This window comes from Sinocyclocheilus anshuiensis, unplaced genomic scaffold (assembly GCF_001515605.1).
Source record: "Sinocyclocheilus anshuiensis isolate Anshui unplaced genomic scaffold, SAMN03320099.WGS_v1.1 scaffold80, whole genome shotgun sequence".
NCBI classification, from domain to species: domain Eukaryota; kingdom Metazoa; phylum Chordata; class Actinopteri; order Cypriniformes; family Cyprinidae; genus Sinocyclocheilus; species Sinocyclocheilus anshuiensis.
In genome coordinates this window covers 1,899,977-1,911,073 of record NW_015554102.1, presented here as the reverse complement: position 1 = coordinate 1,911,073, position 11,097 = coordinate 1,899,977, and the positions used below count along the sequence as shown (strand labels likewise).

The window sequence follows — 11,097 nt, the reverse complement described above, 5'->3', positions numbered from 1 at the left end:
ATGCACCAAGAGCTTGTAACACTCCAAAGAGAAAGGAAAAATTGAAATCGCATCATATGACCCCTTTAAGATACTAGCATTATTTATCACACCATTCTACAGGGTCAGGGTGGTGCACACATCAAATCACCAGCATCACCCACATAAATATGTCAAACAGGGTTCAGCCAAACATATATTCCTAGAGCGGAACAAATGCTCAACAATATTTAACTACTTTATGGGCAGTTGTGATTCTGGCAGTGTTAATAATGTTGGACAAAGGTTGACCATATAGGCAAGGTGCTTCCTCATAACTTTACGTTAAGAAACGTCATGTAACTTTTACAGTAAATGGAACAAGGAGTGCTCTGACATGTATTACGTATTTTTCTCAGTATAATGAAGTACTTTATTAATCCTGTGTGGGAAACTGTGGGAATTTCAGGTATGATGTTTATCAGATACTAGAAATATGAGGAACAAATATTTAACAAGAACACAACAATGCCAAAGGGGGAAAAATTAGCTGATAATTTATTTTAAAAAATGTCAACCACCTAAAAATGGTTTCTTGTCTTAATGTCCTGGGATAAAATAGGGAAGTAGGCTACCAGAGAGAAGATTTAACAAAAATTTAAGACAATTTTTATATGGAGAACATGTTGTCCTGTCTTCATCTATAAAAAAATATGCACCTCCTTTTACGCTGCTTCAGAAAGTCGGTTAATAACCACATAAATGTACAACAGTCATATCTTTGATCTTTGCACATTTACTATGATGATTAGCCTAACCCCTGCTACAGCTTAGCAATGTTCATGACCTTGGAGTTAGTAGCATAGCTATGTCTGCATGATGTTGAGATTGGTGATTTACAGTTGGTACACAAAAGCAGCAGGTTTGAACCATTTGAACCAATTAGGAGTAGAGGCAAATTTGAAATTGGGTTCATGTTACAAAATTGTGTGTGCATGAGTAGTTATGGACCTGCTATTCACCTACTGTAACATCAGAATTTTAACCACATAACTAAGTGAAACCCATTGGATATAAAGTTAATTTAGGTAAATTCATGAAATTTATCATCATTTAAATAATGATGTACTGTATAACAAACACAACATTTTACAGTATTTTTGTGGTACTAAATCTAATGTTCTCAGAGTCTGTTTTCTAAAATGTACACATTAAATGTGAAAATATTCATTTTATTGGGGAAAAAAATCCAACTTTAAAACAATTTTCTTTGTGGAGTTCTCAAAAATCATAGTTATAATTGTCAGGATGCTTCACCCTGCTTCCTCACACATTCCTTACATGACAATAATCTTTAACATCTGAACAGATAAATAAATATTTAGTGTGTGTGCCCTTTCAAATGGAATCTTAACATTGTCTCACTTTGAGACAAATGAGTCTACAGTCACAAACAACAACATAAGGTCTACAAAGCAAAGCCAAGACCCCTACTGGCAAACTGAGAGTCCAGAGACTGAAAATGTGAACTTTCATTGAGATTTCATCAACATTCACCTTGAAAAAGAAAAGAAAATCCCCCATTTGGGAGCTTTAAGAAAGTGTCATGTTTTTCATCAGTGATCTCAACAGGAGAATGACTCAGACATTGGTGAGCTCAGCAGCAGAAAAATGTCGAACTGGGCAACGCTCTCGTTGTAACGAGACCTCCTGAAGTCCATTCCTTGGAAATGACCCGGATCTGTTCTGGTGACTGATCTTTCGTCCAGTGAAATTCTTTGGGCTGAGACCAAGCTGCTGCTGTAGAAAAGAAAATGGATCCGTCAGATTTCTAATTCACTGGAGCTACAAACATTTAACATTTGAATTATTCAAGCAATAATGCAAATCTTCTCTCTCTGAGGATGCATTGTTACTGAGAACTACACTTGAAGGAACTAAAGAGCAAAAACCTTGAAAAGAGAGCAAACACTGCTTGTGCAAAGAGATTTATGCAAAGGATAAAGTGCTAACTAACTACATTTAAAGTAATTGTTCACCCAAAAATAAAAAATCTGCCATCATTTACCTTGTGTCCTTTCAAACTATGGAACACACAGAACACAAAAGACAATATTCTGAAGAACAAACAGGGTGCGCAGAGGTATGCAAATACATATGCTGACAGGCAGGTAGGAAAGCCTCTCATAATGTTCGGACCGAACATTTTGATTGGACGAACATTTCTTGGTCCTGCGCCTTCCACAGAATATATAAATACATATAAATACATTTAGACCACTTAACTTAATGATTGCTATCAGGAAGTGAAGAGACTTTCAGCCAGAATAACAAAAATGTTTCTGAAGACAATCACCTATTGCACTTTTAAATCCTGTTCAGAAACAGAAAGTAGTGCAGCTGCTTTGTTTACGGGGTTTCCGAGGTAATGCCTGCATTTCTGCTGTTCCAGAGTGGATGTGCATTTTCAGCGCATACGCTTGTTTCGCCCTGCGCTTCTCATCCATGTTGGGCTTGTTTATATCAGAGTGTACATCAAAGTATCTGCCTTAATTTTAATGTAATTTGTAATAAATAGTTCGCTGTATTTTAAAGTGCCCACGACAACAATATTGTGCATGTTCATAATCATGGTATATTGTATTACCGAATACTGGCACATGTCTAAATGTGGCATTTGTATGAGTTTTAAGAATTTATGATTCAGCTTTAGTGTTCTACCTTCACCCTCCTTAAAGACTGCTGATCGTCATGATAAGCTGGGTGATGAGCTGCTTAGAGAACTTTGCCGGTGAAGTGTGGGCGGAGTCCCCAAAGGTTCGACTTCCTGATCAAGCCCTGCCCTGCAGACACAGACATCAGAGAAATCTGCATGACTCGACTGTCTCTTGAACTTGTACGACATTATATTCAAAGAGACATTGATTCATTGAGACATAATACATTTGTAGAGTTAGACACGGACACATACAGTACGGCAATACTAACAGACAATCTTACCTGGCTGCACTGACAAGTGCCTTCACCTCTTCATTCAGGTGATGACGGACCATGTGCTTGTTGCTTGGAATACATAAAGCCGCTGCCATGGTGTCAGAGCTGAAGGAGGGATCCATCACCATGATGGCACCGTGAACCCCACTGCTCTGAAGATTGTCAGCAAACTCCTAAATGAAAAGATATGTCTTTCTTTTGAGTTTTTCCATATACCAACACCTAGACTTTCTCTGTTAGCACTGCTGTTCTCTCTCAGTGGTACCTTCAGATCAATCTCTTTGATCCATTTGATGATGCGATGACAGGTCCACACTACAGGGTCTGTGTTCTGATTCTCACACTCTGATCGCCTAGACTGCAAAATCTGCAGCAAAACAGTATTTGGGTAATTGTTGTTTAGCTTAATTTACTTACTATACAGACAAACAGGGTATGTTTTCCAAACTGGGCTATTCTGATGTGTGTGTATGTTTGTGATGGTTGCTGTTCCTTTTTGGTAAGGTTTAATGCCTGTGGGAATTCCCATCATGCTGTTCTTCTGGTTTATGTGTGTGTGTTACCTCTTTGTCAAAGTTGAGTGTGTGTAGCAGCTGTATTCCCAGCAGCAGGCTGATCTGGTGGGCTTTTTTAGACACGTGCAGATGCTTCTCAAGGTCAGTGTGTGTGAGTGTACTTAGAAGACGTCCATCGACAAGGTGAGTGTGGAAGAACTGGGAATATTGAGGGAGTCCCACATCAGTCAGCCAGGCCTGAGCCACCCAGTGGTGATCCAGATCAGCTGCTTTAGAAAGGCTGAAACAACATAAGAAAAGAAACGGAAAAATATTTGATAAATCTAGATATAAATTCTTAGAAATGCACTATTTGTATTCAAGCTAGTTTTGTATACCGTTTTACTAAGAGAAGTTGTTATTTACTCTAATAAAGAAACAAGCGATGAGCCAACATTATTATTATTTTGTGTGTGTGTGTGTGTGTGTGTGTGGTAATCAACATTATGCCACAAATGTTGCAGACTGAACTTAACTTGAACCTGGAATATTTTTTTAAATATTAAAAAAAAAAAGATGTTAAATACATTTTTAAGGATTATTAATAAAATAACATTGGGATGCTATTAATAACATAAATAGAATGACGTTTTCACACCACTTGAGCTTAAAGGGATTGTTCACTCAAAAATCAAAGTTTCTGTCATCATTTACTCACCTTCAAATCTGTTCATCATAAAAAGCAATCATATTTCATCTCCCACGGCTTGATTTAAACCATTTGATACATATCATATGTATCAAATGGTTTAAATCAAGCCGAGTGAGATGAGATGTGATTGCTTTTGATATGGATTGATTTTATAATGCATTTTGACCTTTTTGCATCTTCTACACTTTGGTTACCTGGACTTTTAATGGAGGGACAGAAACCTCTTAGGTTTCATTAAAATATCTTGTGTTCTGAATATATCTGAGAGCAAGCAAATGATGACAGATTTTTTTAATCTGCAGGGGTCCCCTCGAAGACATCACTGTTCCGTTTTTTTTATATATATATATATAAGCAGGGGCAGATTATTTTTATTTTTTTTTATTTTTTAAGTGTTAAGATATGTTTCCTACCCATGTCCTGATTCCACATCCCTGTAGTCTTCAATGGCCAGACGGAGTTTCCTGCGGTGCATTGAATTACTGATACCTAAAACAAACTCCAGGTCCTCATCCCTAAGAACTAACAAGACCTAAAAAAAACACACACAGATTAATGTGTAATTCTAACATTCACAAACACTGCTTGTTTAAATAGCCCAAAGCATTCAGAGCTGATAGGATCAGCTTTGTATTTTGGGGTATAATTTTATAGACAGGTGTAGACAAGTGTTCATGTATCATAAAAACAAGGTCACGTCTACCTTCCCACTTTTAACGTTGTCTGCACAGGCCCGTATGTACATCGGCATGGCCATGATCACCTCCAGCCACGCCTGCACGGTTCCTGCACGCCAACGGGACATGGGGGCCATCCGCGCGAGCTCCACCTGCTGAAGCCGATCCAGATGCTCCTCGCATTCTGATAGGCTCACACTGAGGCGGGCGGGGCTTGATAAACTGTCGGAGTCTAGATTGGTGGATGACGGGAGAGGGGCGGGACTTGATGCGAGTTTGTTTTCTATAATTTACGAGCATAACCACCGTGTTTTCTCAACTAGTGAAGACAAGTATGTATACGGTACCATAAACACAAAATATATTAATTCAGAGATAAAAAGTTAGATAAATGTCTTGGAACAAACATTTTTTTCCCATTTACATCATAGTTTTTGAACAGCAGCCACTAAAGCGTCTGTTAAAGCGTCTTCTGTGCGCGAACCAATAATTTCACCAGTAGACGGCAGCACTAAACCGCATTCAAAAACTGCGATCAAGTGTTGTTTCGAAAAGCAAAGCAATGCTTACTTAGAATCAATCTTAAGTGTATGGGTCCAGAGGTTGTAAATTAATGACTGACAAAACAGATAGCTACTGCTAAGTGCTTGTAAAGAGTAAATGTTGATGGAAAAGACAAACAGTCTGGTCTGGTTTTGCCAGATATTCATAAGATATTAATATGTGAAACCTTTTTTTCCTCCTTCTCTAATAGTGTCATTATCAGGACTGTGGGGTTTGCACATCACCAGGAGCTAATGAGCCACTGCAGAGAAAAACAATGTACACAGAATTCATCCTGCGCCAGAATGACTTTGAGAGCCCCGTAAAGATTTAAAAGGGAGATAACTTTCTCTGTTAGCACTGCTGTTCTCTCTCAGTGGTACCTTCAGATCAATCTCTTTGATCCATTTGATGATGCGATGACAGGTCCACACTACAGGGTCTGTGTTCTGATTCTCACACTCTGATCGCCTAGACTGCAAAATCTGCAGCAAAACAGTATTTGGGTAATTGTTGTTTAGCTTAATTTACTTACTATACAGACAAACAGGGTATGTTTTCCAAACTGGGCTATTCTGATGTGTGTGTATGTTTGTGATGGTTGCTGTTCCTTTTTGGTAAGGTTTAATGCCTGTGGGAATTCCCATCATGCTGTTCTTCTGGTTTATGTGTGTGTGTTACCTCTTTGTCAAAGTTGAGTGTGTGTAGCAGCTGTATTCCCAGCAGCAGGCTGATCTGGTGGGCTTTTTTAGACACGTGCAGATGCTTCTCAAGGTCGGTGCGTGTGAGTGTACTTAGGAGACGTCCGTCCACAAGGTGAGTGTGGAAGAACTGGGAATATTGAGGGAGACCTACATCAGTCAGCCAGGCCTGAGCCACCCAGTGGTGATCCAGATCAGCTGCTTTAGAAAGGCTGAAACAACATAAGAAAAGAAACGGAAAAATATTTGATAAATCTAGATATAAATTCTTAGAAATGCACTATTTGTATTCAAGCTAGTTTTGTATACCGTTTTACTAAGAGAAGTTGTTATTTACTCTAATAAAGAAACAAGCGATGAGCCAACATTATTATTATTTTGTGTGTGTGTGTGTGTGTGTGTGTGGTAATCAACATTATGCCACAAATGTTGCAGACTGAACTTAACTTGAACCTGGAATATTTTTTTAAATATTAAAAAAAAAAAGATGTTAAATACATTTTTAAGGATTATTAATAAAATAACATTGGGATGCTATTAATAACATAAATAGAATGACGTTTTCACACCACTTGAGCTTAAAGGGATTGTTCACTCAAAAATCAAAGTTTCTGTCATCATTTACTCACCTTCAAATCTGTTCATCATAAAAAGCAATCATATTTCATCTCCCACGGCTTGATTTAAACCATTTGATACATATCATATGTATCAAATGGTTTAAATCAAGCCGAGTGAGATGAGATGTGATTGCTTTTGATATGGATTGATTTTATAATGCATTTTGACCTTTTTGCATCTTCTACACTTTGGTTACCTGGACTTTTAATGGAGGGACAGAAACCTCTTAGGTTTCATTAAAATATCTTGTGTTCTGAATATATCTGAGAGCAAGCAAATGATGACAGATTTTTTTAATCTGCAGGGGTCCCCTCGAAGACATCACTGTTCCGTTTTTTTTATATATATATATATAAGCAGGGGCAGATTATTTTTATTTTTTTTTATTTTTTAAGTGTTAAGATATGTTTCCTACCCATGTCCTGATTCCACATCCCTGTAGTCTTCAATGGCCAGACGGAGTTTCCTGCGGTGCATTGAATTACTGATACCTAAAACAAACTCCAGGTCCTCATTCGTAAGAACTAACAAGACCTAACAAAACACACACACAGAAATGAATGTTTAATTCTAACATTCACAAACACTGCTTGTTTAAATAGCCCAAAGCATTCAGGCCTGTTAGGATATGTGCATTTTAGGGTATAATTTTATAGACTGGTGTAAACAAGTGTTCATGCATCATACTGACAAGGTCACGTCTACCTTCCCACTTTTAACGTTGTCTGCACAGGCCCGTATGTACATGGGCATGGCCATGATCACCTCCAGCCACGCCTGCACGGTTCCTGCACGCCAACGGGACATGGGGGCCATCCGCGCGAGCTCCACCTGCTGAAGCCGATCCAGATGCTCCTCGCATTCTGATAGGCTCACACTGAGGCGGGCGGGGCTTGATAAACTGTCGGAGTCTAGATTGGTGGATGACGGGAGAGGGGCGGGACTTGATGCGAGTTTGTTTTCTATAATTTACGAGCATAACCACCGTGTTTTCTCAACTAGTGAAGACAAGTATGTATACGGTACCATAAACACAAAATATATTAATTCAGAGATAAAAAGTTAGATAAATGTCTTGGAACAAACATTTTTTTCCCATTTACATCATAGTTTTTGAACAGCAGCCACTAAAGCGTCTGTTAAAGCGTCTTCTGTGCGCGAACCAATAATTTCACCAGTAGACGGCAGCACTAAACCGCCTTCAAAAACTGCAATCAACCCAAGCGCCCATAATTAGTTAATAATAGGGTTGTTTCGAAAAACAAAGCACTCCCTTCTTAGAATCAATCTTAAGTATTTGGGTCCAGAGGTTGTAAAATAATAACTGACAAAACAGATGGCTACTGCTAAGACCTTGTACAGAGTAAACGTTGTTGGAAAAGAACAGCTTGTCTGGTTTTGCCTGTTAAGATACTGCTTTTATCTCATCTACACAAACTATTCATATATTAAACCATTTCCCCCTCCTTCTCTAATAGAGCTTCATTATCAGGATTGTGGAGTTTGTACATCACCAAGAGCTAATGAGCCACTGCAGAGAAAAACAATGTACACAGAATTCATCCTGCGCCAGAATGACTTTGAGAGCCCCGTAAAGATTTAAAAGGGAGATAAAAAGGACAAATGGATTAAACAACCACACACACATACAGATAAATGCCCCATGTGGTTAAAGATATTTAGTAATGAGTTAGTTAATTATGCTCTGTACTACCTAAACGCAATCAGGCAGTCGATGAAGTAGCCACAGACAAGCTCAGGGAGGCAAAGTGCCAAAACACAATTACAAAGAGCGAAGAACTCAGCCACACACTGTTCAGTGTTTCTGATTTTATTTCAAAATAGTCTGTAGTTATATAACTTATTACCATTTTCATTGCCATGCCATTTAGAGTTCCATGCTATTCAGCACCAGCTTGAGCCAAACGAGAGCAGTCTCTTCATCTCCAGCTGATGAAGAACACACTACATGCTCTGAAAACTCATTTATTCTTCATTTCATGTCAGTGCAATATTGAAATGTACACAATGGTAAGAAACTGCCACTGAATGATAGCTAGCATTGATTTCAGAAAAATACAAATAATAGACTATAAATACAAAGTTTAATGGTGAAAGGCCCTGTAAAGTAAATGTATCCAGTCCCCACTTGCAAAGCAACATGGGAAACTACTGTGGAGCTCTATGTCATACCCTGCTTTATTAAAGGTACAGTAATCATTTCCATGACAAATATCCTAGGTTTTTTTTTTATAACCATATGGGTTTTGTATTTCCACACTGTTCTCAGATCAGTTTTTGCCTCCTGGTTAATGTTGTTGTGAAGGCAGTTGTCAGAGTTAGTGTGTGTAACGATGGTTATAAACTCTACTGTGGGAAAGGCAGGACCAGCCACTGCTCACTAAAAGTCACAGACTACATAAAATGTCCAAATACCAGAATATGCTGCAGATAGATGAATAGATATCTTTTGGATCACAGTGTGAAAAAGCAAATGTCCTTTTTTTTGGTTTTCATACATGCTGAGGGTCCTGCTGGCTTCCGACAGGAGAGCTCCATCAATATGTTTAACACAGGTTTAAAAACAGCTGAGACAATGAGCGTTAAATGATATAAAAGGCATCTGGAAACACTTACAAGCACAGAGTGCACAATGACTATTATTTACACATTCAGCAGTCCTTTAAGTTTCCAGTGAGATGCTAAAGTGGTTATAAAATGAACACACACACACACAAACTCTGGGCAGGTTTGGGTCTACTGCGGCACAGTTTGGAATCATTGTACAGTCAGCTTGTGCTCATAAAGATGGCAGCGATAGAGACACACACACACACACACTCACACACAAATGAGTTAGGGGGGCTCTCAGCAGCGTCACCAGTCAGCATCCTCCTCTATGTAGTAGTCAGGTGTGTTAGTACCATCAAACAGAGTGGGGTCCAGAGACTTTCTTTGCTTTCCTCGACCAAACACCCTCGACAGAGAGCCCAGACCCATCCTCTCTTTCTTCTTTCTGCGTCTCTGCTCCTCTAGATCCTCTAGAGACTGGAGACAGGGATAAAGAAAGAAATAATAAGCAATAGAAGCAAAGGTGATACATCAAAAATGAGCAGAGAAACTATTCTGTATCATGGCACAATGAAGGTTGTCATAATATCTTAATCTCAAAGTACAATAACAGCTAAAGAATCAGAATACCACTCAAGATGTGAAATGTGTTGAGTACTCTGCTGTGGTTTGAAATTTAATTTATAGTTTAAATAGATTTTATTATTATTATTACGAGTCCCTATATTTTTTGTTATTTTGTCATTGCAGATACATTTATACTTACATTTTAATAAGGAAATAATATTAGAGACCATGTAATGCAATACATTTTTAATAATAGTAACAATAATAATATTGCTAGAATTTTTTATTTGTATTAATTAAAATATTGAATTATTACAAAATGATTACAAGTTAAATATTAATAATAATAATCCCTATATTGTGTTTGTTATTTTGTCATTGCAGATAAAATGTTTTACTTACAATTTTTAATAAGGAAATAATATTAGAAACCATGTATGTAACACAATTAGGGCTGCAAAACGATTAATCGCATTCAAAATAAAAGTTTGTTTATATACTATGTGTGTGTCCTGTGTATAGTTATGTACATATAGATACGCACACATATATGCATATATTTTTTTTAAATATTTGTATGTATACATATTTATTTATACTTGTATATAATTTATATTATATAAAAATTAGTGCTGTCAAACAATTAATCACAATTAATCGCATCCAAAATATAAGTTTTTGTTTACATAGTATGTGTGTGTACTGTGTATATTTATTATGTATATATAAATACACATACATGCAGAATTAGGGTTCTAGGTTTAGTACAGCCCTAAGCAGAATGCTTGATGCCTTGCAAGCACTGTAATAATGTGAAACTGTATATTATAGATTATTACAAAGAACAGAAACCAGTTCAGCTCCATCCTACCAGTGAGGAAAACCGGCTTCCTGCCGATCTTATCAGAGAGTGGTCCAAACAGGACATTTCCGATCAGCACACCTGCAAAGAACAGGGACCCAGCCAAGTTCACTTTGTAGGCTTGATGCTTAATCAGGTACCACTACAAGAAAAGACCAGAAGAAGGAATATCAAACTGTTCAAATATGGATGCATATACCTGCTGTCCTGACCAAATAATGCGATTAATCGCAATTAATCGTTTGACAGCACTAATATAAATATAAATATTTTATATATAAATCTAACATATTTATCCTTAATATATACATGTGTGCGTATTTATATACAGTGGGTACGGAAAGTATTCAGACCCCCTTAAATTTTTCACTCTTTGTTATATTGCAGCCATTTGCTA

The 11,097-nt window shown here is 37.6% G+C and overlaps 1 protein-coding gene across 1 annotated transcript in view; it reads right to left on the bottom strand.

The window, feature by feature from the left end:
* Positions 1–1,127: 1,127 nt before the first annotated feature.
* The window catches only part of kazna (kazrin, periplakin interacting protein a), a 43,088-nt gene continuing 33,118 nt past the window's right edge, over positions 1,128–11,097 (bottom strand). Inside the window, 9 exon segments of the mRNA XM_016461965.1 lie at positions 1,128–1,758; positions 2,680–2,712; positions 2,714–2,801; positions 2,959–3,125; positions 5,762–5,863; positions 6,060–6,291; positions 7,116–7,234; positions 7,406–7,611; positions 9,625–9,748. Coding sequence (XP_016317451.1) covers positions 1,600–1,758; positions 2,680–2,712; positions 2,714–2,801; positions 2,959–3,125; positions 5,762–5,863; positions 6,060–6,291; positions 7,116–7,234; positions 7,406–7,611; positions 9,625–9,748 — 1,230 coding nt within the window. The 3' untranslated portion in view covers positions 1,128–1,599.